This window comes from Lampris incognitus, chromosome 15, assembly GCF_029633865.1.
Source record: "Lampris incognitus isolate fLamInc1 chromosome 15, fLamInc1.hap2, whole genome shotgun sequence".
Classification (NCBI taxonomy): Eukaryota; Metazoa; Chordata; class Actinopteri; order Lampriformes; family Lampridae; genus Lampris; species Lampris incognitus.
Genome location: NC_079225.1, coordinates 31204795 through 31232708, shown reverse-complemented (window position 1 = coordinate 31232708; position 27914 = coordinate 31204795). Strand labels below are relative to the sequence as shown.

The 27914-nt window shown below is 42.0% G+C and overlaps 2 protein-coding genes across 2 annotated transcripts in view; one reads left to right on the top strand and one right to left on the bottom strand.

Annotated features, from left to right (window-relative positions):
• Window positions 1–4603, top strand: part of LOC130124842 (opsin-5-like) — a 33416-nt gene extending 28813 nt beyond the window's left edge. The window contains exons 3-4 of the mRNA XM_056294190.1: window positions 2932–3260; window positions 4277–4603. Of these exons, the coding sequence (XP_056150165.1) occupies window positions 2932–3260; window positions 4277–4603 (656 nt within the window). The remainder of the gene's footprint in view (window positions 1–2931; window positions 3261–4276) is intronic.
• Window positions 4604–20289: 15686 nt separating this feature from the next.
• mmut (methylmalonyl CoA mutase) overlaps window positions 20290–27914 on the bottom strand; it is a 42621-nt gene continuing 34996 nt past the window's right edge. The window contains exons 12-13 of the mRNA XM_056294720.1: window positions 27326–27493; window positions 20290–21720 (exon numbers count right to left, since the gene is read on the bottom strand). Of these exons, the coding sequence (XP_056150695.1) occupies window positions 21592–21720; window positions 27326–27493 (297 nt within the window). The 3' untranslated portion in view covers window positions 20290–21591. The remainder of the gene's footprint in view (window positions 21721–27325; window positions 27494–27914) is intronic.

Below are 27914 nucleotides of genomic sequence, written 5' to 3'. Positions count from 1 at the left end.
GAGCTGTTCTTTCGTCGAGCAGAACGCTTTTTCATGCTCTGGGGACCACTCCCACTGTGCCCCTGCATGCAGTAGTTTGTGCAGGGGGCTGAGTGTTGTTGCCATGTTTAGGACGAATCTGCCATAATAATTTATCAGTCCTAGAAAGGAGCGGAGTTGGCTTACATTCGTTGGGACAGGGGCCTCGGCAATAGCCCTGAGTTTTTCTGGGGATTTGTGGAGGCCTGTGGCATCGATGGTGTGTCCCAGATATTCCAGTGAGTTCCTGAAAAACTCACACTTTTTCTTCTGCACCCAGAGGCCAACGTTCTCCAAGCAACTCAGCATTGTCTCCAAGTTTTTTAGATGCTCAGCGTCATCCCGTCCAGTCACTAAAATGTCATCCAGAAAACAGCGCACATTGAGAAGCCCCTGAAGAACTTGGTCCATTACTCTTTGGAAGATCGATGGCGCTGACGTTAGTTCAAATGGCAGCCGGTTGTCATGGAACATGCCCTTATGTGTGGTAATGGCAAGGTAACTGCGAGAGCCCTCCTGAACTGGCACCTGCAGGTAAGCATGGGAGAGATCCAGTTTAAAGTGGTGGCCTGTTTGTTTGTTTGTTTATTTATCGGGATCTCCATTAGCTGTGCCCTAAAGCACCGCTAGTCTTACTGGGGTCCACATAAAAACAATACATTTAATACATACATTTAAAAACAAGGCAGAGAAAAACAAAAACAAAACAAACAAAAACAGTAAAAACCTACGTTAAACTTTACAGTACACATAAGTCATCATCCAACAGCAAAGAGACATACATAAATCATTCCAATGTACAAACTGTTGAAACATCCAGGCTATAGTAGAATTCAGTTTGAACCACACCTTACCCTGTCTTGTATGTGTGTGTGTGTGTGTGTGTGTGTGTGTGTGTGTGTGTGTGTGTGTAATATGTGTACATATGACCATGTATTTTGCATCTTACAAATATAACATTCCAAGGTGTTTCTTTATTTGGTTTTTAAATATTGATTTGATTGTGTCAATTTAGTCATTGGCAGTGGTAACGAATTCCATGCTTTCATTGATCTATATTCTACTGTACGCTTCAGAAAATTAGTGTTTGGCTTAGGAAGTGAAAACAAGCCTTCTGTTGCCTGTCTAGTGGCATATTAATATGATTCTGAATTGTGTTTTAACTGATTGTACTGATATAATGCAGAGGTTCAGATCCGCTTCTTACTGCTACTCTGGTGTCTCGCCATCTATCAGCTCTCAAATGACTTCTCAGGATTCCGATCATAACAGAAAAACCTGACCTGTACATATAACACAGGTTCAGTTTCTTAAGATTGAGATGGCTTGGACATGTATGGAGGAGAGATGCTGGGTATATTGGGAGAAGAATGCTGAATATGGAGCTGCCAGGGAAGAGGAAAAGAGGAAGGCCAAAGAGGAGGTTTATGGATGTGGTGAGGGAAGACATGCAGGTGGCTGGTGTGAGAGAAGAAGATGCAGAAGACAGGAAGAAATGGAAACGGATGATCCGCTGTGGCGACCCCTAACGGGAGCAGCCGAAAGTAGTAGTAGTAGTAGTAGTAGCTCTGACGCAGACGTCGTGACTGCCAGCCACTCAGCAGCCGGCTGGCATAATGACGTAGGTGCTTCTGGGAAAACGCAAGGGTTATGTATCCCATAGTGAGACATCGGAGTGAATGCTATGGAAGAACCAACACCATTAGTGGCAAATTTAAAGTTCACTACCAGTTTTTATACTATTCTTTATTTTTGTTTACCCTTTGAATTATTTCGTTAGACTTGCAGTGACCAGTACAGTCATAGCGATCTTTTACTTTCTTTTTGTCCTCCAATTTATGAGGTCTATTTGCTCTTGCAGAAGTCTACTGGGATCAGACCCCTCAGTAGTTTCGTTTAGCTGACTGTCAGTAGAATCGCGAGCGTTCTGTGGCGCAAGCGAATAAAAGAACCGTTCCAGACTCTTATTAAATGGTTTCTTTGTTTGCAATTAGAGGTTTATTCGACGATCTGAATGGGCTGGTTTGTTGCTATGGTAGTATGATTGCGCTCCTTAGATTATCTACTTTAAGGCTGCTTTGTTGGCCATCTCTCAGAAAACTCCCCACTCTGTCTTCGAACATTTTTAGAAATACGGGTTCATTCCTGGCTGTTGGTAAAAACTTGAGTTTTCCTGAGGGATCTGTACCATCTTGGGTAGACAAGAGCGTACTTTTTCTTTTCTTTTTTAATATATGTATACTAGAAACCGCATATACATTGCAGACAAAGAGCTGGATATTGCTGGAAATTCATAAAAATTAGTTCTGATATTAAAAAGAAACTATCAATTTCAAGAGTTTTCTTTAATTAAGTATGTGGTAACTGTGAACTGTAAGCGGAAATTATTTTATGCCGCTGTTAAAACCAACGCTGGTACTAAAAACAGCACTATTTCATGATCCCTGGTACTACTGTAGTACATGTTGGAATTTCATGTGGAAACACCTAAATAATTTTGATATAACCCGAAAGCCGAGACACATCAAACAAAACATCAAACATGAGAATTTCCAGATGTTCAGCAGAACCTCAGACTCAATAGGAGTTAGTGTTTTGATGTCTCAAAACCCTAAATGATCAAATATAACATGGGAGAGGAATTCTCTTTTTTTACTATTACATTTTGCCATTGTTGTTATGGTCTTTGAACTCTATTTTAATTGGTGTTTGTAATGCTGGCAATTAAAGAATCTGGTTTACTGAACAATTGTTGATATACACAAGACAGTATAGATGAGGGTGTCTGATAAGTGTTAAATCTAAACATCATGACATTATTTAAAAAATGTCCTGATGAAAGATCCCCCAGCATTTTGCCTGGACAGTATTCTGGTATGTTTTAAAGCAGAATCTTCCTTTTCCTCTCTCTAGGGGAAAAGATCAGTCGGGTGAAGGTGAAGATCCTATGTTTGTGGACCTGGCTGTACGCCTTACTCTGGGCTTTGCTCCCCATACTGGGCTGGGGAAGGTACGGCCCAGAGCCTTCTGGCCTATCCTGCTCGCTGGCCTGGGGAAACATGAAGGATGAGGGCTTCTCTTTCGTCATCTCCATGTTCTCCTTCAACCTGGTGATGCCCTCTGTGATTATAATCTGCTGCTACTTTGGCATTGCCATCAAGCTTTATCTTGCCCAAAAAAATTCACTCAGCCACAGCAATCATATTCCCAATATTGTCAGGATGCATCGGAGGTTGCTGATAGTAAGTTTCTTCACTTTCTCTTTTACATGATCGAAGCTCTTATGTAGATTGGAGCTCTTGACAGCAGCTGTTGCTTTGGTACCATTCAATGAATCCTCTTTCCCTGGGGGCTTCTGTAATAAGCTACAGTAGTTTACATGAGGAAATATTTTTCATCGCACTATTGCTGTGCGTGCTATTAGCTAACTGGCAACTAGCATGTGGTCATTCACTCAGGTAATTTGATGAGCACGATTAGATAGCATCTTAGATTGTTCAATATATTATAAGTGCATTCGAATAGTTTTGTTCTTGCCTTCAAGAGCCCCCCACTCTCATATACGCAGTCAGAAATGCATCACTACTTATGTAACAATCAATTTGTTATGAAATCTTAAAGTTTGGCTTATTTACTAAGCTCAACTCATACACTCCTCTGTTTCAAAGTGAGCTGGCAGTATAACATTCAAGAGGAAAATTAACTGACAAACTTTATGGTTACAGTTTACTATACAATGCAAAGCTTAGCAAATTCATATACAGTGAAATTTCAGATACTTTGGTTTTTGTGAAATATTTGAGTTTCAAAAATGTGCTTTATTGTAAATGTTCTATGTTTTGGAAATCTTACAAACTGCTGTAATAATTTTTATGTACAATTACAAAACACAAAAAAGGTGATTCTGTGAGATATTTTCTAATGGTGGGATTCATTGTTATATTCTGTATTTTAGTGAATGAACATCACTTCAAGGCTCGTGCGCATCTTTCACTTATAGGAAAATTTGGAGCTGTGATTGTCAACTCATGCTAATTAGGTGGTCACATGGAACTGCAAAAAGCGGTTAAAAGGTGTGCTCAGAATCTGCAGGCTAATTAGTAATTACCCCTCTGTTCTCACTTTTAGACACATCAATACACATTGACTCTTTTTTTCTCCTGGGCTGTTGGTAGGTTGTATGTACAAGTAGCATATTTTGCTGTAGACTCTGAATACTTGTGGCACTCCCACTGATCTTTCACCTGTTCTCTTACAGATCGCTGTTCTGATCAGTGCTGGCTTTATAGGCTGCTGGGCACCCTATGGTGTAGTAAGCATGTGGTCCCTTTACCGTGACAGTGCTACCATCCCCCCTGAAGTCAGCCTCTTGCCCTGCATGTTTGCAAAGAGCTCCACCGTATACAATCCCTTGATCTACTATACCTTCAGCAAGAGCTTCAAAAGGGAGGTGAAGCAGTTGGGCTGGCTGTGTGGAGGCTCAGTCGCCTGCCATGCCGCCAACAACATCAATGAAAATGGCATCGCCATGGTCAGTGGTGAGACCAAGGCCAAGGTTTCCAGACCTAATGAAACAAACTTATAGGAGAACAGAGAAGTAGAAATTATGGCTTTGAGTTCAGAAACTTGAACCCTATCTATACAGACACATTTGAATGATGAATCAGTAGAAAAGACACTGTTAATTGTGGAAAAAATAGTTCATGTGTTTTAAACTGTGTAACAATTGTCATTTTACCTCATAAGCCCACTTTCTTGGCATGAAAAAAGATCTTTTTTTGTGTTGCATGACTTCTTCACGAGCACGGCTGATATGTGCTAATGCAACATAAGGGGCAGGAGAAGATAGAATCCCAGGTAATAATATTAAGCAGGTGGTTGACTGAAAGAGAGGAAATATTTGCACTATGATAACCGATGTGATACTTAATCCAAGAAAATACTGGATTCAGTGTGAAGTCTGTACTTGAAATCTAGACTTGAATTCTTAAAGCACGGCACCTACTGAAACCACCTGTTGTTCAGTAAATCTGGTGCATGATAATACGGTGCTTACAAAAAGCAGAGCACACATATCCAACGTAATTATCAGTTACAGGACAGAAAGAGCATCAGTGAAAAAGGTGTCGTCAGTCAATAAAAAAAAGGTATCGGCCACACAGTGTATATCTGCTCCCATTGTGTTTAATGGCAATGTTTAGATCCAGAAAGGCTCTTTGTTTATTTAAAGTGCTCCAAGGCGCTATATAAATGTTATCATTATTATTATTTATTGTTATTTGTCAGGAAGATGGATGGCCATGGTGACCCCTATGGAATGAAGTTTGTAAGTGTAATGAGATACAAGTAAATTGTGATGGCAATATATTAGGTCATTGTATCTCAAAATAATGATGGTCTCAAAGCCCCCCCCACACACACACCTTTTTGTTATATGACCAACTATCAGCTGTGGCTGTGATGCAGCGATTTCAGTGCGTTCCACTCACATTGTGCGGCCGGACATTTCTAGGTGTACTGGTACGTCAATCAGTCCATGATCCGACCAATAGAAAACCATCAGAGGCACGGCCCTTGAAAGCCCCACCCCAGTCCTGCCCCTAAACGTTTGATCAGAAAAAAAACACTGCACATTTTGGAACGCAAAACCAAGTCACAGACATGCAAACACAAATCCAATCAATGCAGAACCGCTTCATCAACATCTGTTGGTCCAAAAAAAAAAAAAGGTTTATCGGGGAGTCGGTCTGTTCCGTAACCTACGAATACGGGTATCGCCGGTTCGAATCCCCGCGTTACCTCCGGATGGGTCGGGCGTCCCTACAGACAAAATTGGCCGTGTCTGCGGGTGGGAAGCTGGATGTGGGTGGGTGACTCAGAAGGCTCAGAAGAGTGGGGTAATTGGCCAAGTACAACTGGGTAGAATAAAAAAGGGGGGGAGGGCTGTGATGTTCATTATTTCGAGATACAATCTCCTCAATTGTTTTTTGCAATTATAATTTACTTGCGTTTCAATAAACTTGCAAAATTCATTCCGTAGCTCCCACCAACTACTTTGTGTAACCCATGAATTACAACTATCTTATCCAGCTGGCTAACCGAGGGTCCACCTCAATCAGCCAGGCAATGAGTTCATCACTAAAGAAGCTGTGCTGCACAGAATTAGCCAGTTTACAAAATCATCAATTAATCAAGTTGTTAGCCACTAGCCAGCTGACACAAGAGAGGATAATTGAGAGGAAGTGCGCGCGGAAACCCGTTGGAGCACGAGAGCGTGCTATGCTAAGACGTAAGCATAGCTCCATGACTTTGGCGTCGCAGATGTCTACCCAATTATTTGATATATTTTTATTTCGAACATGTAAAAAGACAAATGAAAAAAACAGGTAAAAACAAAACAAGAATAATAAGAAAATGAAATGAACAATAAACCTATACAACAAACTCAATTAACAAATTCTCAAAACAACACAAATTCAGTATTACATGTAGGAGGAAGTAGACACTTTATATTTAACATTGTACTTGTTATGTGTGCTTGCTGTTTAAAGTATATCTTTAATTGTTTTGTGACACAAAACCATCTTCTGCAGCCATTTTTTTTGGAAAAGAATAACTCGTATTCCTATAATTGGCTGAAAGAGAACAGTGTGACGTATCTACTCAATCCACGTAAGACTTCGGTACCACAATGTGAGTGACAGCTGAAATGTTTGCATAGTTGAAACGTTGGAAGTTTCTCAGCTCCAGCGCCGAGTAATTCCCCCTGTTCACTGACGTCATTTGTGTTGGTAGATTTTAACAGGTACTCGTTAAGAAGGCGGCTCTTACGAATTCCGTGACAAATGTGTGTGTGCCTTTTAGGATGAGCAATGTAACCATGTAAATATCCTTTACAGCCGTTCACTGCTTCTTTCTTGTGGGCTCAGAGATGTGACACTAAGATGTATCTCAGGTCTGGTTTTAGAAATGTAATTGTTATGTATGGTATATCCCGGTTACTCATATACAACAGGGGGATTTTCGTGCCACTTGGGTACAAACAATATTGGGTCCAGAAAATATAAAACCATTTTATGGACATGTCTTTGCCTAAATCTGCTGTTTGTTGTTTTGTCGTCTGTTCTTTACGAAGGCAGTGTCTCTTCTGGTATAGTTTCTGTATGAAGTTGTATGTATAGTGGATTTGTATGAGTTCTTCCCACACGTCCAGAGAATTTAATATCAGGTGACCTGGAGACTCTTAAAGGGACATACCGGTGTTTTTGCACGTTGTAGCCCATTAACTACACGTGGTGTATACTTTAAGTTACTCCCATTTTCTAAAGTATGCCTTCGTGTTTTAGATTTTTGAATGCGTTTTTCCAATCTCCGCCAGAGCCTGGTTTCTATTCATTTCAGTGCAGTTTGAAAATCAACTTGAGACTTGCTTGAGTGGTTTTCAAAGTAGGGGCCGCGGCCCCGTGCCGCCAGGGGCCGCCAAGGGGGCCTCAGCAAATTGGAGGGAAGATGAGAGAAAATGCAAAAAAAAATTGAAAAATAAATTGAATTATTATGTATATTATGATCAAATATATTTTATAACAAAAAATGCTTACAATGGAAAACAGAAATATTCAATATAATGGAAGGATTAAAATTTGAAATATAAATGTCATTATTATTGCATTAACAAAATTAAGGAAATATATTCAGGAGGTTTTTTTTCTTCTTTTTAACATTTGCCGTAGTATTGTCAATGGGTTTTTAAAGATATGTAACCAGGTTAAAATTAATGTTTTTATTTTATTTTGTTTGAGTATGAAATATCACCAAATCCTGTCTGTGTGCTGTTATTTGTGTTCACTACATTTTATTTTATGTCATTATTTACTTTTATGTATGTTTTATAACGACCGTCATATACTTGTACTGTCGCTTTAAGAGAGAGGTCTTGTGGGTACACGGAAGAGGGAACGCGGGAGAGGCCATTTTTTGTTTTGTGGGAGGAGTCTCAAGCAGCGATCGAGCCGAGTCACGCATGTTTCTTACCGTAGCACAGTTTTGCTGGTTGAGGAGAACGTAACCTTGAGTATCCCTGTAAGAAGATACTGCAAGCTGTGGGATAAAATACTTGTTTATCCTTTCTTACATCGGAGTCCCGTGGACGGTTTCTCCTTCTAACGCACACGAGTGAAGTCCGGGCAGTGGTTGAGCTTCGACCCCCACGTCCGTAAGAAACACCGCTCCAGCTGGAGGACTGGACGTTTGTCGAAGGGTTTGAAACCAAAATAAATGGCAAGGTGGGCCAAATAGAGTCCTGTGTGTCCCCCCTCCTTCTTTGATCATGATGATGATGATGATGAGAGACTGAGGGCCCCCCACAACACCTGGGGCCCCACCCAAAATAGAACACAACGCAGAGCTAATGATGAGAGTGACGGGCGTGCAGCAGGCTGACCAGCATAGAACAGCATAGGACTGCCCCCGTTACAGATATCTTGCAAAAGGGGGGGGGGCGGCCAGAAGCTAATGCTATTTGGGGGGCCTTGGCATGGAAAAATTTGGGAACCCCTGAGATAGGTAACCCCGACCGACCAAAGGAGGCGCCAGTGCAGCGACGAGGACACATACCCACGTCCGGCTCTCCACTCGCAGACACGGCCAATTGTATCTGTAGGGACGCCCGACAAAGCCGGAGGGAACACGGGGATTCGAACCAGCGATTCCCGTGTTGGTAGGCAACAGAATGGACCGCCACGCTACCCGGACGGTCGGATTTTAAGAGTCGATTGCTGAACTACATTCTGATCATAAGTTAAGTCGTCACAAAATCAAATCCAAAATATAAAAAATAATGCAACATTGTGAAATGGATGTGGATTTGGTAGCCTCTTGCAAGAGAGTCTGCTGTTTGGAGGTCGACTCTGAAATCTCAGATGTCTGAACGCACTGAAACAAACCACTTGCATGTCATCCATAGGAATTGAATCAAGTGCAACTGGACTTGGTTATATATGTAAGTCCAGTTGCACTTGATTCAATTCCTTTGGATAACTATGACCTGGATGAATGAGAACATTCACAGACCACTTGCATGTCTTTTCACAACAAACTGTACTTTCATCTGCATTGTCCTGCAATATGGATTACCGATTTCAAGCAGGTTTGAAGTCTTTGCTAGTTGATTTTCACAGCATATAGGATGAATAGAACCCAGTGGCTCTCGTGAAGGTTAGACAATTGCATCCAGTAGTCAAAAACATGATGGTCACAATGGTATGATTTGGAAAATGGTCAGTAATGTAAAGTATATGCTATTTGTAGTAAATAGGCTCAAACATTCGAAACACCGGTATGTACATTTAATTGTATATGGGTGTGAATGTGACGGAAAATCTGTCTGTGTGCCCTGTAATGGACTGACAGACTGTCCAGGACATTTCCCCCCTCCAGTCTCAAAGAGCCTGAATTGGTTTAAGCAGATGTAGAGAATGTCTGCATTTCACGTGCACATGGCTGTGGTGAAGAAAGTATCATTAAGAAGAGCATATTCAGTCATTGATCATGAATAATAATAATAATAAAATGCCATTGTTATTTTTTCATACAGATTGAATCCTGCAAGCCTGAAAAACGTTACCTCAAGAATTTGCTTTCCAAGAAGTGTTTTCTTTCTTAACAGTGCAATCTCAGTCATTACATTTTGCTAATCCAGATAAATTTTCAGAATTGTGAGTTTTTGTTAATGTTAAGTCTTGTGGCCGGTGACAATTTGTTTTATTGTACACTGTGACAATTACAATATTGTGACTTGAAGTTCCATGTGATAGCCTTTGTTATGGAAAAATATTAACTTTTGTTATTAATGTAGAAATCACACTGTTTTAGATAAGAATGATACCTTCAGTTTAACCGGAGACCCTTCGGTGTTGCCTGTTCGAATCACTGATGTCCCGCCAAGTACACCGGCGGGAAATATTAGCGTTGCACGGGAAGTTACGCGTTTTACGTAACATCCTGTTACCCTTTGTTGACGCCAGAGGCCTGGTGGGTGCTAATGTTAATTTACCTGGTAATTTAAAGTTTCATCTCTTGATAACGTAGTTGATAAAGGATACAAATATTCCGCTTGTTTGTGTTGTTGATTCACCGTGTACGCTTGTTTGTTGTCTAATCACACGTAATCAATCACAACTGCGACCGTATTGTAAGACTGCAGTAGCGAATTCTGACCAGGGTGTCGCTATTCTGGCAAGTTATTACATGAGCTTTTGAATGACGACATAATGACCGCGAAATAGCGATGGAAAATTATTGTCCCTTATATTTGCAGCTCAATATTTCAATCATACATCAACCAATTACCTATTATCAATAAACTTGAAACGGTTTTTTTTTCATGTCCAAAAATCATAGGTCAAGGTTTAACCCAAACACAGACTGAACACAGTAACAACAGTGGCAAGCCTTCCACACCTGAAGGATCAAAATATGAATTTAACTATGGGATTCAAGATGCTCAATGTGCAACTGCGAGTCATTATAATCCGTTTTAAGCCTTCACCATCACACATACTTGTTTAACATTGGCGGTTCGAATCCCCGTGTTACCTCCGGCTTGGTCAGGCCTCCCTACAAACACAGCCGTGTCTGCGGGTGGGAAGCACGATGTGGATATGTGTCCTGGTCGCTGCACTGGCGCCTCTTTTAGTCGGTGGGGGCGCCTGTTCAAGGGGGGGGGGACTGGGGGTGGGGCTGGCGTGATCCTCCCACGCACTACGTCCCCCTGGCGAAACTCCTCATTGTCAGGTGAAAAGAAGCGGCTGGCGACTCCACATGTATTGGAGGACGCATGTGTAGTCTGACTGCAGCCCTGCCCTGATCGGCAGAGGGGGTGGAGCAGCGACCGGGACGGCTCGGAAGAGTGGGGTATGTAATATATTCTCTATCTGGATGTATCTTATACTGCTAATATATCCATAACAGTGATTTGAGCCGGAGACCAATTCCCAACGTCTGGTCCTCTTTATTGTAACTCTCCGACTGGCGCAGCAGTCAACATCCGGGGTATATGAGAGCCTAGCTTAACCACCACTAGGTAGCGCTGTTGGTCTACTAATGATTATCATTATCAGTATACTACACTCCTCCCCCGTAAACTATGAAGTTCCCCTAATAAAATATTATCACTCTAAAACATGCTGATATGGCAAATTACTTTCAACATCTTTTACTTGGTCATTACTGGTTACACAACCCACTTCGACCCACATTTGCCCATTTACATATCAGTCTCAGGAACTCTTTTTCACATTTTTTCTGAACAGGAGTTGAACAATTTAGTCTCTCAGGAACTCTTTTATTCAGGAACTCGGCTGATCTTACAGAGACAGTCGTTTTGGAGGTGCCCTCTCTCTCTGAGGGTACCGGCGCTCAACCACCTCAGGGGCAGTGGATGCTCGGTGAGGAGGTGACACGGCCTTGCCCACCGAACCTCGTAAGGGTGTTGCAAGCTTCTCTGGAGCCTGCATCCTTGGAACGGGTGTATCTTCAGGTGAGTACGGGCTAGCACCTACGGCTCCAGGTGTGCCATTCCCCCCCAAATCCGCAACTGCAGGGTAGGTGTTGCTGATGCCCATCTGGTCATCCTGAAACTGAAATGCCTTAGGAGGACTGGAGGGTCAGTCGAACAGCAGATGGTCAATGTGGACTGAATGTCGGTTCACTCCATTCCACACCAGGTAGGTGACTGGTTCGAGTCTCTTTTCCACTGTCCCTTTCGTCCACCTCTCCTTTCCTCCACGGAAGTTTCGGATCAGTACTGAGTCCCCCTCTGACAGATGTCTCAGCTTCGAGGCGGATTGGTCATGATAGTCCTTCTGCTTTTGTTGTTTGGCCCCCACCACTCGAGCGAGGTCTGGCTTCAGCAGGCTGAACCTGGTCCTAGGCTGACGTTTGAGGAACAGTTCTGCTGGTGTGCCACCTGTAACGCTGTGTGGTGTGGTCCTGTATGACAACAGGAAGTTGGCGAGCCTGTGTTTCACTGTAATAGTGACGTTTTGTTTCTTCTCATCGAGCAGCTGTTTCAGAAGTGAAGCTTTCACCGTCTGGACTGTTCTCTCTGCGGCACCATTAGAAGCAGGATGGTAAGCTGGAACCAAGGTGTGCTTAATGCCGTTGCTTTTCAGGAATGTTTTGTACTCCAGCGAGGTGAATTGTGGACCGTTGTCCGAGACGATCTCCTCAGGAAGACCGTAGGGCGAAAAGATGCTCCGCAGCACTTCGATCGTTTTGGCGGCGGTAGTTGTTGCCATGGGGATCACCTCAAGCCATTTTGAATGACTGTCTACTAACACTAGGAAGTGTTGCTGATCCTTCTCTGCAAAGTCAATATGTAGCCTCTGCCACACTCTCGTAGGCCACTGCCAGCAGTGTAGTGGTGCTACTGCTGGTAGTTTCCTCACACTCTGACAAGCATCACATTGCTGCACTGCATGTTCGATATCACTGTCCAACTGAGGCCACCATAAATAGCCCCTCGCCAAACTTTTCATCCTGCACCCTCCGGGGTGCCCTTGGTGTAGGTCGTACAGTAGTCGTTCTCTGTGTGCTGGTGGGATGATAATTCGAATTTCCCACAGAATGCATCCTTGTTCCACAGACAGTTCATTCCTTCGGTTGAAGTACGGTTTCAGTGTGTCATCGTTGATGTAACTCGGCCATCCAGACCGGGTCAGTTCCAGTACCTTGCATAGGACTGGGTCCTTGAGAGTGCTCTGTGCAATCTCTGTAGCCTGCACGGGTAGCTCATCTACTAATGAGAAATAAAAGATGCTGTTCTCCTCCGCTGTATTGTCCTTTTCTTTCCCCGGCAGTCTAGATAACGCATCCGCATTTGCATTGTCCGCTGACGTTCTGTACTCTATACTGTAGTCATAAGCCATAAGCCTCAGTGCCCATCTCTGCATACGCAAAGCGGCTAGTGTAGGGATTTCTGACTTGGGTCCTAAGATGGCAAGGAGGGGTTTGTGGTCAGTTATTAAACGGAATTTGCGGCCATAGAGATATTTATGAAATTTGGTCACGCCAAATATTATGGCCAATGCCTCCTTCTCTATCTGACTATATTTACTCTCTGCCTCTGTCAACGTACGTGACGCAAAGGCGATTGGTTTCTCGTCCCCATTTTCCATTATGTGCGACATTACCGCACCTATCCCATAAGGGGATGCGTCACAAGCTAATCTCAGTGGTTTCTGCGTGTCGTAGTGTACTACTACTGAGCTTTTCACTAACTGTTCTTTGGCAGCCTTGAATGCTGCTGCACACTCTGGTGTCCATTTCCATTCGACTTCCTTCTTCAGGAGTTGGTGTAGTGGCTGCAATGCAGTCGACAGATCTTTCATGAAACGGCCATAATAGTTTAACAGTCCTAGGAATGACTGTAGCTCTGTGACGTTTGTGGGTTGGGGTGCATTTACGATGGCGGCAACCTTTGTCTCAGTGGGGTGAAGTCCCTCTTTATCTATCAGATGCCCCAGGTACTCTACTTTCTTCTGCATGAAGTCACATTTTGCTCTTTTCACTCTTCCCCGTAGCTCTCCAGTCGGCTCAAAACCTCATCTAGGTTCCTCAGGTGCTCCTCTCTTGTTCTGCCTGTGACTAGTATGTCATCGAGGAAGCAGGTCACATGCTCTAAGCCTTGTAGTATCTGGTCCATCACATTCTGGAACATAGAAGGTGCACTCGACACTCCATATGAAAGTCTGTGATAAACATACAGTCCTTTGTGGGTATTTATTGTTAAATACTTCTCTGAGTCCGTCTCTAACTCAAGCTGTTGGTAGGCATGTGAGAGATCTAATTTGCTAAAGAGAGTGCCCCTGGCCAGTGTGGCGAAGAGATCCTCGGCGTTCGGTAGTGGATAGGTCTCCTCTTCCACACTCTGATTGACCGTGACTTTATAGTCTCCACAGATACGAATTGACTTGTCTGATTTGGGTACAACTACTATCGGGGCAGCCCACTGACTATAGTCTATCTTTGAGATAATACCAGCTTTTTCCAGCCTATCTAGCTCTTTTTCAGCTGCGTCTTTTAGTGCGTATGGCACTGGTCTTGCCTTTCTGAAGACAGGTTTTGTGTCTGGCTTCACTTTGATATTTGCCTTAAATTCACGAATAGTGCCAGGCTCCTCAGCAAATACTGCTTTGTGTCTCTGTAACACTGCCTCTACATCTGTGTTATCACTGCCCCCTGCTGGTGTAACTGAGAATATGCTTGCCCAGTCTATTTTAAAATTGGCCAGCCAGTTATCGCCAAGGAGGGCTGGTCTGTCACCTTTCACAGTCACCAGAGGTAAATCTCCACTCTCGTTGTCATATTTCGCATTGACAGTCACTTGGCCCATCAAGGGAATGTTCTCACCGGAAAAGGTTGACAGACGCACTTTACTTTCTTTAAGTGGCAGGAGTGAGAGATGTTCCTTGTACACTATCTCAGATACCAGGGTTACGGCAGCTCCTGTGTCAAGCTGCATGTCTACAGGGTTTCCTTCTAACTTAATATTGACCTTAATGTCCTTTTTTTCCATTACCAACTGTATTCGTGGAGTACACTGTATTCATCAGATACGCACCAAACAGTTCATCCTCATTTCCATCTCCTCTCTCACTTCGACTGTGGTCTTCAGCCACATACTGTGTATGTCCCTGTCTATTTTTAGTTTTACACATTCTTGCTATGTGCCCTACCTTGGAACACTTGTGGCATGTATCGGTTTTATACCTACATACCTGAGCTGCATGGTTGTTACCTCCACATCGGTAACAGGGTTGGTGCATTTCTGTTCTCTGTGGTCTAGAGATATCACTGGTAGGTTGCTTGCTTTTCCACTCGCTGGTGGACGACTTGCTTCTCCACGCACCCTTGCTTGTTCTCTTCTTGTCTATCTTATTCACAGTTGCAGCTTCGCTTGGTTTGCTGGCAAACTCCAGCGTATTTTTTGACGCCATTTCCATAGATAAGGCCAGCTCACATGCTTTTGCAAAAGTCAGATTGTGCTCTGCGAGCAACTTTCTCTGAATAGCCTCCACCTTTAAACCACTAACAAATCGGTCTCTCAGTGCTTCATTTAAATGCTGACCGAATTCACAATGTGTGGACAGTTGCTTTAAAGCAACCACATAATCAGACACTGACTCATTTTCTAGTTGGTTTCTTTTCTGAAATCTAAAACGTTCAGCTATGATTAGTGGCTTGGGTTTATAATGGGATGCTAGTTTCCCGCTCAGTACTGCACACGTGAGGCTACTCGGTTTTTCTGGTATGCAGAGGTTCTTTAGTAGGCCATAGGCTTCTGCGCCTATCACAGACAGGAAAACATTGGCCTTTTTACCGTCCTCCACTTCATTAACGATCATCCATTGCTCCAATCTTTCAAGGTACGACTCGAAGTCCTCCTTACCTTCCTTGTATTCAGCAATATTGCCGATGAAATGCGCCATGCTTGTGCTTGGTTTGGCCAGCTAGTCTTTTCTTGCTAGCTGGCTGTAAGCTAGCTTGTAGCGTCACGTTGCTTCGTCCGCTTTTATTAACTACTGGGATTACCTTCTCACATTAAAGGTATCCCATCCCCATCGCCACTGTAATATATTCTCTATATTATCTGGATGTGTCTTATACTGCTAATATATCCATAACAGTGATTTGAGCCGGAGACCAATTCCCAACGTCTGGTCCTCTTTATTGTAACTCTCCGACTGGCGCAGCAGTCAACATCCGGGGTATATGAGAGCCTAGCTTAACCACCACTAGGTAGCGCTGTTGGTCTACTAATGATTATCATTATCAGTATGCTACAGGGTAATTGGCCGGATATAATTGGGGCGAAAAGGGGGATCCCCACGTTTAGGGGGGGGGGTCCCCACGTTTAACAGATTTTGAAATATGTACATTGATCCATGTATCGATACAACTGGGCCTCATTAATGATGTATTACTTCGTTCAAAAATGGGAGACAATGTGAGACATTCACAGGTAGCTAATTGTTAATAGAGCATCAATAGACTGACGTGCACACTATGAAATAAGAATCTGGGTAAAAATCTCAAGTTAAAGAAGGGCAGAAAGTAAAAGAGGAAAATCTTATTAGTTTAGGAAAATTATTTTATTTTTATTCATCGTTGTATTTTCATTCATTGTTTGGTCTAAAAAAAAACATGACAAAGATGCAAAACGCTGAGTAAAGCTTGACAGTGGATTTCTCCAGGCATTGTTTTTTTTCCTCCCGTCTTATACATCCACTGTATTTACTTGACACCATGCTCGCTGGCTCTAGACCCCTGAATCTAAACCCCACACTGTCTCTAATGTATTAGAAAAGTGCACCACTCCTTTGCTATAAGAATATCGCCTGTGTCCAAAAATGCTCGCTGATTGCAATGTCAGATAGATAAAAATGACAGAGCACAGAACTACATTTGTTATCTCACAATTGATACAAGTGATATGAATAAGTTTTATTACAGCTATCAATGTATAAAGACATTTTTGACGCAATTTTGCTTGTAGTCAAGTAAATTCTTTGCAACTTGTGTACATCTTGGTCAAAGTTGATTAACATTTAGGCCATGTCCATGAGCTTTGGGTAAGGGTCATGCCTACGAAGACCTGTTGAAATGTTTGTGTGTGAAAATGCAAGAGCCCCAAAAGCTGCATTTTATTAAAGTTTTTATTTTAAGGATGCTCATATACTCATAGGATGCTAATATTGGTGGTGGATGATGAAGTACTCAAGTGACACCAAATAAGAAAATTCACATTTTTATCTGTGATGACCATACCTTTAAGTTTTTTGTTTTTTTAGCATATTATTGAAACAATAGTGTGAAAGCAACTATTTAAATTTTCTTTGATGTAAATATCTTAATCGATTAATTTGGTACACACCTGTGCAATCAAATTCAAGTTGGCAAGGGTGAGGGAAGCTAACATGGCAAGCATTGATTCAAGATTCAAGATTCTTTATTTGTTACATCTCATTATACAAGTACAAGAGAGTAACATTTTTGTGTCTCCTCAACACTGCAGTAACAGTAGTAATAAAATAACAACAAAACAGAACAAAAAAGCAGTAATAATAATAAATAGTGTGGGGTGTATGTAACGTGCGGTATGTGTGTGTAGGCCCAGCCTTAATAAATGTGCATATGTGTGTGTAGTTGTTTGCATATTTTGTGTGTTTGTGTATGCCAAGCTACATCTGTTTGTGTGTGTTTGTGTGTAAACTGATTATCCACTGAAGACCATTGAGTGGAGAGCAGGGCAACACCCTGGAGAAGTCGCCGGTCACCAAAGCAGGGACCCTACATACACAATCAGTTACACATAATTCACACCTGTCAGTAATTTAGAGCCTCCATTTCAACAAACATGAAGGTCTTTGGACTATATGAAGAAACTGGAGTACCAGGCACTGGCATGGCTGCCTGATAATGTTTGAAGTGGTAGAGCAAAGAGCTGGAAGAGCCAAGGCCCCAGAGGTGATGGCATCCCATCTGGACCTTATAAAGTTTTCATTTTTAAACATCTGTAACAACAATTTCCTGCAATCTAAAGTCTTCAGTTTAATAAATTCATGTACTGCATGGCTGTCTATTATTGGTAGACAATCTTACTTTTTTTAAAACACCTGTAACTGCAATTTGCCAAAATGTAGAGCCTAAAATATAATCAAATAATGTATCGCATGAGTGTCTATTAGCCCCATGACATTTAAAAATTTTTAAACACCATACCTGCAATTTCCTGCTATTCAGAGCTTTCAGTTGGATTAATTACAGTAGTGCATTAGTGTGTATTAGCACCAAAAAATTTCAGATTTTTAAATGCCTACAAATACATTATTTTAATTGATAGCATACATACTATCACCATAAATATATATCTATATATCCATATCTATATATCTACATAACTATATATCGTATATCTATATATAGTATGTATACGATATGATTCAAACTGTGAGCTATATACAAAGTCTTTTTGACTCGGGACCCTCTTCTGTTACACAGAGGAACTAATGGTTGAGCATCCATGTCACCCAGTAAAAGGCTTGCTCTTACTAAATGAATTTCCCGCTCACCCTTTTCTGGTCGGTGTGTGTCTTCCTCAAGCTCGGGTCCTCTACCAGAGGCCTGGGAGTTTGAGGGTTCTGCACAGTATCTTAGCTGTTCCTAGGACCACACTCTTCTGGACAGAGACCGAAATAGATGTTGTTCCTCGAATCTGCTGGAGCTACTCTCCCGGTTTGAGGGTCACAGCCCCTAGTGCTGCTATTACCACTGGGATTACTGTGGATTTCACCTTCCACATCTGATCCAGTCTGATGTTGCCCTCTCTCAGGATTGCAACATCAATCACTACTGCTGTCTTCTGTTCCTTGTCGACCACTACAATGTCTGGTTAGTTAGCCAGCATCTACTTGTCAGTGTGGAACTTGAAGTCCCACAGGATCTTAGCTCTGCCATTCTCAACCACCTTCGGCAGTGTCTCTCATTTGGACTTGGGGACTTGCAGTCTGTATTCAGTACAGATGTTCCTGTACACCATCCCAGGCACTTAGTTATGCCCTTCAGCTAGCATCTTACACCCTGCTACTAAGGGCTGGACTGTCTCAGGAACGTCTTTGAACAGCCTGCATCTTGGGTCTTGTCTGGTGTGGTAGACTCCTGCCTCAAGACTCCTGCCTCCTGGGTGCTGAGTGCCTGTTCTTGTGCTGCTATGATCAGAGCCTCTGTGCTGTCCTTCAATCCAGCCTTTTCTAGCCACTGGTAGGATTTCTCGATATCAGCCACGTCTTCTATCTGCGGCTGGTACATCCCATTGAGAGGTTTAGTCTTCCATGTTACCTCGTCTTCTTCTGCCCCACTCTGTCTTCTGCTACTTGAGGTACTCACTCAGCAGTTGGATAGCTCAGTAGGTAAGAATGCCAGCTTTCCTGCTGGTTGGGAGGAGTCTCCGGTAAGAGTCAGTGGCTTGGATTTCTAATGCTATACAAGCCAACTACCTCAGACATGAGTGAGCGTAACACAATTTATATATATATATATATAAATATATATATATATATATATATATTTTTTTTTTTACACAACACACACAAACACACCAGGAAATTTAAACATACTTTTTGATGAGCTTTTTAATGACTTTCTCAATGACAGTCATTAAAAACATTTTTTTCTGACTTTTCCACTAACCTCTATTCATCAAAGTGAATTCATTATTACCTGAAATGTATTCATTCTTTTTTTTTATATATATACGTATAGTTTCAGCCATGTAATAATACCAGCTCTAAAGCTGTAGTTAATTGGTTGTCATTAAATTTCTCTGCTTCCCGTCCAAACTTGGAAAATTGTGTTGCAATACAAATAAATACAAAAACCCAAGACGGGACCAACATTCTGGGTTATTTTTCCAGTTTCTTGCACTAAGGAAAATTGTGAAAAGTGAACATTATCATTCTCTGAATGACCTGCATGTGCCCGAGGTGACATGACAAGATTTAACACCACTTGAAAAGAGGGAGCACTTGGGATTCAAAGAGTGATGGCCGCCTCTAAAACCACATCAATTCTCTCCTCTTCACAGCCTTGAGTGTTTATAAGGCACATAGTAATGCAAAAGTGGTGTTAAATCCGTAATGGCTCACAAGGTTATCAGAAACCGATGGAGGAACTGGCGTGTGCATTTTCAGCTCAACAACAGATTTAGGCACCAACCTCATAGTACATAGGACTCGGACAAAAATGTCATGTTCCCATCAGTGTTTTATTTATGATCTTTCCTACATTGATGGATGAAAAAGATTTTTTTTTAAAAGGAACCAAAACAAAAGAATTTATCTTGCAAATTTGTTCTGCATCACCTAAAGATAACCGATGAACCCTTGTGTTTTCCAGTAATGATTCAGACAGCATGCTGCTACTCGAGGACACTAACTGGATAAATAAATCACTACATAATCCACATTTCCAGCTCACTGTGCAAGTACACATCTTTCTGGAGCCATAACCTAAAAATCTTTCATCTCTCTCTTCCAGTCATTGTAAATGCCATTTCCCACACCTTTATCTTGAAAAGGCAGATTTATAGATTGATTAATGGTTGGTCTGAGTCTAAAATCCAGCACGTCAAATGCCAGGTATTAGAAACATTGATTTGCCACAGTGAAAGCTTTTTCAATGCTGTGCTTAAACACAACCATGATTGATTTTCTCTCTCTGGCTTAGCCTTACTAATTTTGGGTCTGCTCAAATTTCTGACACAAAAGTGAAAAGAAGAGTCCACGTGATGTAGAGGGAAGGGAGAAACATTTTCAAAGTTTAATTGCTTTATTGTTCACTCCAGCAAGAGAATCAAACATTCAGAATAATGTAGAAAAATATAATCTGAGCTCAATGAAGGGTAAACGTTACCTCTAAAGAGGAATCAGAACTATGTAACAAGCAGTGAAAGGACGAAACAAGAGAAGGCCACTTTCCATCATCTCTTGATTTCCACTGAAAAGGAGGCGCTGTTAAGATATATGTAAGTAGTAGAGAGCAGTTAGTCTTGAGTTTAGCTCCAGTGTACTCATATCCATTTTAATAACCTCGATCACTTCTTGATGGGATCCACTGAGATCAAGATGTACAGTCATTTCAATAAAAAGCATTATATTTACACAAAAGCCCAATTGTATTCTTCTTGCTGTGTAGCGTCTTATTTGTTATGCAAGCAAACTGTTCTGCTGATCCTTAACAAAATTCTTATTGTGGTCATACTTTACTGTACTTAATCGTAGATCTCTAAATAAACCTCCACATGACGAAATAAAATGCCACAATCTATGTAATAAATGCGGGACAGTTTACAACTCTGTTGGAAAGTTGTCTTTAACACCAACCTCAATACTACACGCCAAGTGTTAGGGTTCAAACTCTTCTGTGGGTGGCCAATGTCCAGGATATTTGTGGGATATTACTGACCAAGTTGTTGAGAACTCGAGTGTCTCATCACTGCTTTCTGCCATAATTGTGTGGTACCCAAATAGGGGCTGTGCTCCTAAAAGTGAGTGAATAAATCACAAGGACACAAAACGATGTGACAGCTTCCTGTGGGGGATGCAATAGCTCTTCATCTATGCCGTTTTGAATCCTGGAATGCGTTTTTTTTTTCATTTAACCAAACTTTGTGTTGGGCTGGCTGTTGTTTTTTATAGTTTACAGGGTTGAAAATGTCCAACTGAGTACACATATATTCGCAAGGTAAATCTGAAGAAAAAAAAAACAACCCAAAAACAATCCCAATCCCAGTCGCAATGTCTTAGTCCGTGCTCTCTGTGTTGCTCAAGATTAATGACTTGAGTCTTCATCAGAACCTTTACTGCTGCGCATTTTGCAAATTGAGAGTAGGAAATGAAGGCCTTTAGCTGCTGGTCAAACAGAATACATACAGCACCATCAGCTTCCCATATGCAACTCTGTCAGTGACACAGAGGTCCAGCAGCTTTATCACTGTTGTGGATTTTGGCTAAGTTTTCATATGGCCTGACGGATATTTTCCAGGCTCTTCTCGATGTTGTCGATAACCTCAACTGCAGCTTGTGGGATCCTGGTGCCCGGGCCAAAGATGGAACACACACCGCTCTGGTACAAGAAGTCGTAGTCCTGCGTGGGGGAGATGATTCACAGTTCAGTAAAACTGGATTAGCTCATAAAAATTTCAGCATATGCAGGGAATGAGAATTGTGTCAGTACTTTACAATATGAAGTTGTTGTGTGCAATTACAGTGTACCCAGGAGACTATGCAGCAGCTGGTACGAGCACCTCAAGGTGAAATGTGAGGAAATTGATTTTGCAGGCAAATAAAACATATACAGTAAAGTGATATATATATAAAAAAAAACTAATGCAAAGACACTTTCTAGTGAAGGAAGATCCTTTATTTCTGTGATATTAGCAAACCAGAAAAAAAATCACACAAATACTAGAGCGTAATTAGTGAATGGGAAAGCTAAGCTTAACATATGTAAACGTTATCAAGCTAAAGGCAAAAACCAAAAATCTCTAATGGTTATGGGGGAAACTCTCCATCCTGTCCCCAAAATATTAATGTGGCATTATTCTATTCTATCCTATTATTCTATTCATTTAAGAGTAATATCAAGAAATGGCTTATTAAGAACCAACAATGTCCACATTGATGCTATTTGCACACAACTTTAGCATGTTGTTTAACTGTATTGTACATTAGCTGTGTTGTATGTCTGCTTTTTTATATATATAATTTTCTATATGATCTTTTTCTACATTATTTGCATATTCTGTATATATTTTCTTGTTTGTTTGCTCTTGTTGTTCTTGCATTGTATATTAACTATGTTGTATGTTGTATGTTTATTTATTTATTTATTGTACTATTTTATTATCCTTGGATGCCTAACAACATCAGGCAAAGGGACTGCTGATGGAAACTAGCCTCTTAGCTAACTCAGGTACATTTACATTTGTTTTGAATGTTGATTACTGTACATTGTCCCTTCCCAAAAAAACATTTTAAATCTCTCAACACTCTAACAGGGTGGATTATGGAAACTTCACCATCACAGGGATCATTAGCCCTTACACTGGTACCTCTTTGTCTGGCTGATGGCACAATAATAGTGATTTCGAGTTCCATTTAGTTCTTTTTATTTATCTAGCTATCTTCATCGATCCTAATTGTTAATTCTTCTGCTAATTCTACTTCTACTAATTCTATATGGGCAGCATGGCTCAGGAGGTAGGGCAGGTCGTCTAGTAACCGAAAGGTCACTGGTTCGATCCCTGGCTCCTGCGGAGAGCGCGTCAAAGTGCCTTTAAGCAAGACACTGAACCCTTAACTGCTCCTGATGAGCAGGTTGGCACCTTGCATGGCAGCCTCCGCCATCAGGGAATGGGTGAATGTGAGGCATACACTGTGAAGTGCTTTGAGTGGTCGTTAGACTAGAAAAGTGCTATATAAATGCAGTCCATTTGCCATTTACCCTTTGCCAGTAAATAGATATAGTGCGAGGAAATACTATTTTGTTGTTGTTGTAATCTGCATCTGTACTACACCGACTATCACCCACTTGCCTCCTTTGTCAAAGATCACTCCTAAATGCTGTAATATTACATAGTTCCCTAACCAAATGTGCCACTGTCTGATGGTAAAATGAAGAAAAGCTCTACTTTACCCTGGCCTTCATGGTTTTCCTCACACAAGGCTGATGCTGGTCCCACATATTGCAAAGGGCTCGATGCTCTCACAAGCAAGTTTAATGGAAACGAAGATAATGGGCTGCCTACACTATTATGCAATGGACTACACTAATTAGATAATGGACTACACAGAAGCAAATATCAAGAACAAAAAAAACAGCAGCCTTGCAAAACCGAGTACATCTCTTTCTCTCAATCTCATATGCACTTTCTCCCCTCCTCAACTCCACGTTACACATAGTAATTGTAAATGGTAAAGGAAAAAGCTTTCACCGTTGCCAAGCTCTATCTCACCCCGAGTGCACATATCGGGTTTTCATATGCTTCAATTATCTCCCGTTGCTTCCTTCTATGGGTGAAATGAGCAGACATTGTTAGCAGAAAGACAAGCCGCGGTTGAGGAATGCTGTAATGAAGCCACTGCCGTTAGATAATTTCCATTGCTCAGTTTCCGTTAATCCGAATGCTCCAATGACCTCTGAGGACTAAGTGACTTAACGGTGACCCACATTTGTGTCTCTCCTCATTTTTTATCTTAACCTAACCTTGTTCACACTGCAATGGGTCTGCCATTGCAGAGGCACATTCGGCATCTTCACAATTAATCTGCAAAACATTTTAATAACCTTACTATTCACACAGCACAACGTGCAAAGCTAATCTATAGGGGAATGTCAAGCAGCCGCAGGCTAATGACCCTATTCTGCTCTGTGAACACATGATACCACTTATATGGCTGGCAAAAAAAAGGACTTTGATGTTATGATTATGAAGCAGTAATTAACCAATCAAAAAAAAGACTTTACACACCCTTGCTGAGAGTGCAAGTGAATACACTACAACAAGGCCTTCACTTCTCATCCCTATCTCCCCTCTATGTTCAGCACCTCACATTTCTCTACGATATAATTAAATACAATAATGCATTAGCTTTAGATCAAAGGTATGCAGCTGGCAATGCATAGCCGCACTAAGCTGCTTTTAGTCTTTTTGAAGCCACTAGTATCTTCCCTGAGACAATAAGTGTCCCAGACGTGTCATTAGCAAACCCAGCACTGTCGGATAACAGGCTCTCATTACTAAGATTTGCCAATACAAAAGACTAAAATCATTAACAAGGAACGTTGACCTGCAACCTTATGTACATGAGGCTGTTTCTATAACCTTCAAGGTGGTGACGGTCTTATTTACCCGTTATAGTTGAAATAACTCTTAATAAATTCTAGAATGCAGGATTTTGGCAGCCAAGTGAATTATGACACATAGCAGCTGTCTGAGGGAGATACATGAAAGTCTACAGGTCTGTTTGCAGTCGGAAATTATTTATCTTTTTAACGAGTTGTGTACTGTATTGTGGGATTTTCTGCTACTATAGACAAGTTTACGCGGCACTTCCGGTCCATTTCCGCATTCAGGCCACCCTATGCTTTTGTTTTCCGGTGTAACGAGTAGCTACCTAATTACCACAGTTCAGGAAAAGGGTTGTCTTTGGTTGGCTTTTTGGCAATGAAGTGATGGGAACAAACAAAGACGTTTTTCGGTGGTTTCTTCAAATTCAAAGCCTTCAACCACATCCGTGATTCGAAATTTGCTGTTGGTTTTCTGTGGAAGGAAAACGATGGAATGCAGGGACATTGCCGTTTTGTGGAAGGTCAATGGGCAACACACTCTCTATCCAACCACTCATTCAGGCGTTTTTGTGTATTAGTACAGCCACGCACCGCACAATATGCCCCTGAACCATTTTTTGATTTTCTAATGTCCATTTTTAATGTTTAATGTTGTTGAAGATATCGCAGATCTAGGCTTGCATGTTTACATCCGGCTACGGATGTTTAGACCGGAAGAACAATGCACCCACCCCGGCACCCTAGGTAAGGGCGGGAAAACTCCTCTATTAAGGCAGGTGTCTTCCAAGACTTAACACTAGTGTCCTTCCAGCGCTATTTGTGATGATTTTCTTAATGCATCCTGCTGCTTGATTAAATGGGTGATGTTTGCCGCACTCATGAAGGACCAGCATGTTTGTGGCCATTTGCCATTGCAGTGATTAAAAGCTTGAATACAGCCATAAAAAGCTTTAATTCAGAATTCACTGTGTTCTCAGACACAAAGCAGGTGACTCACAGACTCGTGTATTTGTTGTTCAGTTTGATACACATGAGTGTGTGTGTGTGTATGCGTGCGCGCAAAGAAGCTTGCTAAATAGTCAATGGTGCTATAAATATAAGTGTATATCTTTCCTATATCACAGCAATAAGCTTCCTATCCATGTTAGGTCAGACTTCAAGGTGCTTCTGCTGACTTATAAAATCCTAAATGGGCTTGCCCCATTTTACCTGTCTGATCTCCTTAAACCGTACAGTCCATCTCGAGCTCTTCGCTCTCAAAATACAGGACTCCTGTGTGTGCCCAAAGTTAAAAAGAAGTCAGCCGGTGGCAGGGCCTTTTCCTATCGGGCCCCATTCTAACCTGCCTGCTGCCATCAGACAATCAGAGTCTGTTGAGTCCTTTACATCCAAACTTAAAACTCATCTTTTTGCCTTAGCTTACAATTAGTTGCCTTTAAGTTGAGTGTTTCACAACCTGTACTGCATGGCGGGTCGGTTTCTGCCTCAATGAATTTACCAACCACTGTTCTGCCGACGAGATTATAGCAAAAAGATTATGACTAATTGATGACTTAATTAATTATGACAAATGATTATTGCAAACTGTTCTCTTCTCTCACATGTCTTTTCTCTCTCTGAATGACGTCTTATCCTTTCTCTTTTTCTGTGTGTGAATGGTGTCACGTGAGTCTCCCTTGTGTGCACGTGCAGTCGGTCCTCCTCCCAGGTCTCCATGGTGATGGTGGTCGCCACTTGGACGCTGCCTGCCATTCCCCTCCTCACATTTTCTTTTTATAAATCCATATAATTTTTTTTTTACATGGTGATGCTGGTCGCGTGGCTTGGGTCCTGGTCTGTTCCACTGGCGTCTGGACACTGCTTGGCATCCTGTGCATCATATTCTTCATAAATGTTATAAGCCCATCATAATTGTGTTATCCTCTTTCAGTGCTGTATTGTGTAAACACAACATCCATTGCACGTTGTCCATCTTGGGAGAGAGAGCCCTGCTCTGTTGCTCTCCCTGAGGTTTCTTACTATGTTTTCTTCCTGTTAAAGGTTTTTTTTTAGGGAGTTGTTCCTTATCTGAGAGGGTCTAAGGGCAGGATGTTGTGTTGCTGTTAAGCCCATTGAGGCAAATTTGTAATTTGTGATATTGGGCTATACAAATAAAATGTATTTGATTGGATTTGATTTCATGCACTTCATTCTCTTGCTGTAACTAACTCCCAAGTGAATAATCTTTGTGTGATTAACTGATTCACTATCACATTGGAGATAAGAGTCCTGGCTATATTAATGTGTGACATTTCCTTGAAGTGTGCACTGTTTTAATCAATAAAAAAACAACAATGTAAGTGCTTTTTGTGTTGGAGTTGGGTGTAGACCACCCATCCTGAGTTAGTCTAATTAACTCAGGGCAGATAAATTGGCTCCACATGCTAACAAAGACACACTGGAGACTGGGACAGAGCTGAAGCTGTAAGATGTGAACCCACATAGCGCGCTTCCCAACAAGAGATGTCTAATTTTATTCTCTGCTTTAAATGGTTTCATCTCTTGTGTATTTAAATGTCCTTTTTTCAACAAACAGACCGTTGCGGCCTAATCTACCAACTGTGTTTCTGTCTCACAGGTTTGACACACTTGAGTTTCCACCCTAGTTTGATACCCCATGAACCCAGCAACCATTGTTGACCTTCTGGTAAACTACAAATTACGTGGGGGAAAAAAACCCCAGTTTATAGCCCTACAAAAATGAATGGCACATGGGGGAGTTGTGTAGATGTGATTAGAAAGAGAGAAATAAAAAGAGACTATGGAAAGGACGCAAAACCAAGCGGGTTGTTGGGGAACTGGAGAAGGGGGTGCACCCTGAGCAGTCAGATATTTGACATTTACAAGGGTCAGAGGTTACCTGTGGTGGGATGACACCTCCGCAGATGACAAGGATGTCCGGCCTGTTGAGGTTCCTCAGCTCCTTGATGAGCTCAGGCACCAGGGTTTTGTGTCCTGCTGCCAGTGTGCTGACCCCGACACAGTGTACATCTGCATCTACCGCCTGCTGTGCCACCTCCAGGGGAGTCTGCCCGTTCAAGAGCCAGAGGAGGAAAACATAGAAACATCTCAGCTACAGGCTACATGTGAAAGTAATGTGAAGGTCCCCCCTCCTCTTTTTCTCGCCAAATGTATTTGGTCAATTACCCCACTCTTCCGAGCTGCCCCGGTCGCTGCTCCACGCCCTCTGCTGATCCGGGGAGGGCTGCAGACTACCACATGTCTCCTCCGATACATGTGGAGTCGCCAGCCGCTTCTTTTCACCTGACAGTGAGGAGTTTCGCCAGGGGGACGTACCGCATGGGAGGATCACGCTATTCCTCTCAGTTCCCCCTTCCCCCCGAACAGGCGCCCCGACCGACCAGAGGGGGCACTAGTGCAGCAACCAGGACACATACCCACATCCGGCTTCCCACCTGCAGACACGGCCAATTGTGTCTGTGGGGACG